Raw genomic sequence first — 4,069 nt, forward strand, 5'->3', positions numbered from 1 at the left:
TCACCTCAGCCTCCCAAAGGTGTGGGATTACAGGCTGAGCCACCGAGCCTGGCTTTTTTTTTTTTTCTGAGATGGAGTCTCTGTCACCCAGGCTGGAGTGCAGTGGCATGCTCACCACCACCCCAGTGTCGGCTTGCTGGGCTCTGGTGATCCTTCTGCCTCAGCCTTCCAAGTAGCCAGAGCTGTAGGCGCACGCTACCACGCCCAGCTAATTTTTGCTTTATTGTAGAGATGAGGTCTTGCCAAGTTGCACTGGCTGGTCTTGACCGCATGGTCTCAGCATTCACCTCAGCCTCCCAAAATACTGGGATTACAGACTGAGCCACTGAGCCTGACCGAAATTTGTCTTTCTGTTCAGGAGTAATATGCAGGCCCTGAAGGGGAGAAAGTCTTTGTTAGTGGTTAAGAGTTTGGGCTTAGGCTGAGTGTGGTGGCTCACGCCTATAATCCCAGCACTTTGGGAGGCCCAAGTGAAGGGATTGCCTGAGCCCAGGAGTTTGAGGCCAGCCCGGGCAACTTGGTGAGACATCATCTTTACAATAAATCAAGAAAAATTATCCAGGCATGATGGTGCATGCCTGTAGTTCCTACTACTTGGAAGGCTGAGGCAGACGGATCACCTGAGTCCAGTAGGCTGAGGCTGCGGTGGCAGTGAGTGTGCCACTGCACTCCAGCCTGGGCAACAGAGTGAGATTCTGACTGAAAAAAAAAAATAGAGTTTGGGCTTTAGAATCAGACCTGTGTTGAGTTCTTGGTTGCTCTGTCATTGTAGATAAATTTCCTCAGGCTAGGTACAGTGGCTCCTGCCTGTAATCCCAGCATTTTGGGAGGCCAAGGCGGGTGGATCACTTGAGTCCAGGAGTTTAAAACAAGTCTAGGCAACATAGCAAGACCTCATCTCTCCCAAAAAATTTTAAAAATTAGCTTGACATGGTGGCACATGCCTAGTCCCAGAGGCTGTAGTGGGAGGATGGCCTGAGCCCAGGAGGTAGAGGCTGGGTGAGCAGTGATTGTGCTGCTGCACTCCAGCCTGTGCGACAGTGTGAGACCCCAACTCAAAAAAATTTTTAAAAATAGATAATCTTTCGTATGTGTAAGCTGACTATGATGACATTAATCATCTGTATTTACTAAGGATTAAGCGAAATGATGTTTGTAAAGCACAGAGCACTTTGTATTGCTGGCTTAGTTTATATTCCGCAAGTATTCCAAATGCTTGTGGAATATCTTCTGTGTGCCATACCCTGTGCTAGGCAATGGGAATAACAGACTGATGAGGCTTTTGTCTTTCTGGGTCTTACCCAGAAGTAGGGGTTACAGACGTTAAGTACGTACAGATTGTTACACGGTTCCAGTTGTGGTGGGTGCTGTGGCATCATTCCCGTTTATAGCAGGAGAACCTGGCTTTTACTTGGATGAGGTGGTGGATGGCAAATGTTGCTCTGAGAAGGGAGCATCAAGGTTGTTGTCCTCAAAAGCATGTTCCAAGCAGAGGGCACTCTGGGCTGGGGGCTGGGACCATGGACAGAAATTACATGCAGAATAAGCATCCGGCATAGCCATCTTCCTGGGGGAAAGTGATTCCTGAACACGTACTTATCGCCCACTCTACTCCCTGCCAGCTGGCCAAGGTGAAGGGCTGGGGGGCGCTGGGACTCTGCCTGGGCGTGACCTCTGCCTGCTGTGTCCACAGGCATCCCCTGTGAGGGCGGACTGCGGTGCCTCTGCTGGAAGGTGGGTGTGCCCGGGTGGGGCTTCTGCTCTGCTGAGAGTCCCCGGGTTCCTGCATGGGCTGCCCCCACCCTGGCTTCTTCTGTTCTGCACTGTTCCTTGCTTGTCTGAGGAAGCTTTTCTGGAAAGTTGTGGGTTTTCTGTTCCTCTTGCTGTCCCCTCCAGGGTCCCCTTGGGAGTGGGACGCTTTGTAATGCCAGTGAGGACCTCTGCTTCCTGGTCTGTAAAGTGCAGCAGAAGTGACACTTATTGGGACAAAGCAGAGGCTGTGCTTTGCCCAAAGCTGTTAGCTGAGGTGGCGGCAGAAGCCCAGTGTCTTGGTTTCCAGCTCCCTTGAACATGAGGTTTTATTATCATTAGGAAGAGTCTGTGAGAAAAGCCTGGGTTTAGGAGGAAGGAGGAAGGAAGCAGTGGGGAGGAAAGGGGAGGCCGTCCTGGCTCACACCTTTGTTCCTCGTTTTCAGCCCATTTTGTCTTCTCTAGGCTAATTTTTTTAATTTAATTTATTTTTATTTTTATTTTTAGTAGAGGTGGTGCTATGTTGTAAGAGGTCTTGCTATGTTGCCCAGGCTGGTCTTGAACTCCAGGCCTCAAGCGATCCTCCTGCCTCAGCCTAAAGTGCTGGGATTCCAAGCATGAGCCACCACGCGCAGCCTTCTCTGGGCTTTATGAGATGTTTGTCTTGAGGCCTGTCAGCCTCCACCTACAGTCTGAGGTTGGGCAGGGGAGTCGCCAGAGCGTTGCCCCTTTCCCTCTGTGCAGATTCTCTTGAACTACCTCCCCTTGGAGAGAGCCTCATGGACGTCCATCCTGGCCAAGCAGAGGTGAGACCCTGTGGAAGGGTACTGACTGCTGACGGGAGGGCCTTTGGGTCAGGCAGAGCCAGTGAGCCCGTCCTGCCTGCTGTTGCTGTTTCTCTGGTCTGGGCTCCCTGGGCAAGGCCTTTGGGAATTGTCCCTCTTTCTTCTCCCCTGCAGGGAGCTATATTCTCAGTTCCTGAGGGAAATGATCATCCAGCCTGGCATTGCCAAGGCCAACATGGGTGTGTCCCGGGAGGATGTGACCTTTGAGGACCATGTGAGTAGAGGTGGGCAGCCAGGGCGGAGGACAAGAATGGGGAGGGCCAGGGGCTTTGGAGCAGGCGAGGCCCCACCATGCCAGAGGATGGGTGCAGTCTGGCATCGGTTCCCTCTGGCCTTCTATCCCTCCTTGTTGCGTTTGGTTGCTCGGCCCCTGAAGACAGTTGTCTTTCCCTGCTTCTCCCTGGACCCAGCAGTGACAGAAACGAGAGCCCTGTCCAGAGAGCGCTGCCCCATTCCCATTCCTTGAGTAAGGCTCCGTGATGGCCTAGCTAGAGGAAGGACACACTGCCTTCTGTGGCCTGCAAGAAGCCCATGCTCTCCTGAAATGCTTTCCCTACCCCCAGTGTACTTCACAGTGCAGGAAGTGGAAGTTGACAGGCCCCAGCCCCGGCTCACAGATGGGAATGATGACTCAAAGCATTGATGAGTGAGAGTTGGAGAAACCTAGTGATGCTTGTTCATTTATCCATTTGGGAAGCATGTACCCATTTGACTCAGAGTTCTAGAACTAGGACAGTGGACAGAAAGGACAGAGTTCCTGCCTGGTAGAGTGTCCTCAGCGCAGACCTCCAGGCTGGGCTGCCAGCGTGGTGTTGGGGCGGGATTCAGGAGGCTGTGGGAAGGCCTGTACTGTCTCCTCTGAGGAGCTTGCAGGCTGTGTCAGGGCACAACTGGGTGTGTAGCGAGAGACTGTGGAGAAGCTCCTGCTCAGGCTTCCAAGAGAGAATTGGCCCCAGGGCCTTGCTGGACCTTGGCCAGAGCATCCTCTCTTCTCCCCACAGCCGCTCAACCCCAGCCCCGACAGCCGGTGGAACACGTACTTCAAGGACAATGAGGTGCTGCTGCAGATCGACAAGGATGTCCGGTAGGCTGCGCCCCGGGCTGGGAGCTGGCCACGGGACTTCTGAGAGTCCTCCAGCTCTGTCCTTGCCTTCTGCAGCCCAGTTCCACAGGGTGGTGTTGGAGGGACCGCGGGTGGAGTGGCCCAATAGCTGCGATCAGATCCCATGGAAGATGGGCCTGAGGAGTGAGTGGGGTCTGCCCACATGGCCCCTCTTCCTTATGAGCAGGCCGTAGTTTTTTTGTTTTTGTTTTTGAGTTGGAGTCTCACTCTGTCACCCAGATTGGAGTGCAGTGGCCGCTCCCGGCTACCGCAGCCTCGACCTGCTGGGCTCCGGTGATCCTTCTGCCTCAGCCTTCCGAGTAGCTGGAATTACAGGCATGTGCTACCATGCCTGGCTGATTTTTTGATTTAT

General features: G+C 53.4%; 1 protein-coding gene across 1 annotated transcript in view; it reads left to right on the forward strand.

The window, feature by feature from the left end:
- The window catches only part of TBC1D13 (TBC1 domain family member 13), a 37,655-nt gene that overhangs the window by 18,870 nt on the left and 14,716 nt on the right, over positions 1-4,069 (forward strand). The window contains exons 3-6 of the mRNA XM_008050621.2: positions 1,694-1,734; positions 2,494-2,555; positions 2,709-2,808; positions 3,596-3,678. Of these exons, the coding sequence (XP_008048812.2) occupies positions 1,694-1,734; positions 2,494-2,555; positions 2,709-2,808; positions 3,596-3,678 (286 nt within the window). The remainder of the gene's footprint in view (positions 1-1,693; positions 1,735-2,493; positions 2,556-2,708; positions 2,809-3,595; positions 3,679-4,069) is intronic.

This window comes from Carlito syrichta, unplaced genomic scaffold (assembly GCF_000164805.1).
Source record: "Carlito syrichta isolate Samal-C Ts95f unplaced genomic scaffold, Tarsius_syrichta-2.0.1 Scaffold153563, whole genome shotgun sequence".
In the NCBI taxonomy this organism is placed as follows: Eukaryota; Metazoa; Chordata; class Mammalia; order Primates; family Tarsiidae; genus Carlito; species Carlito syrichta.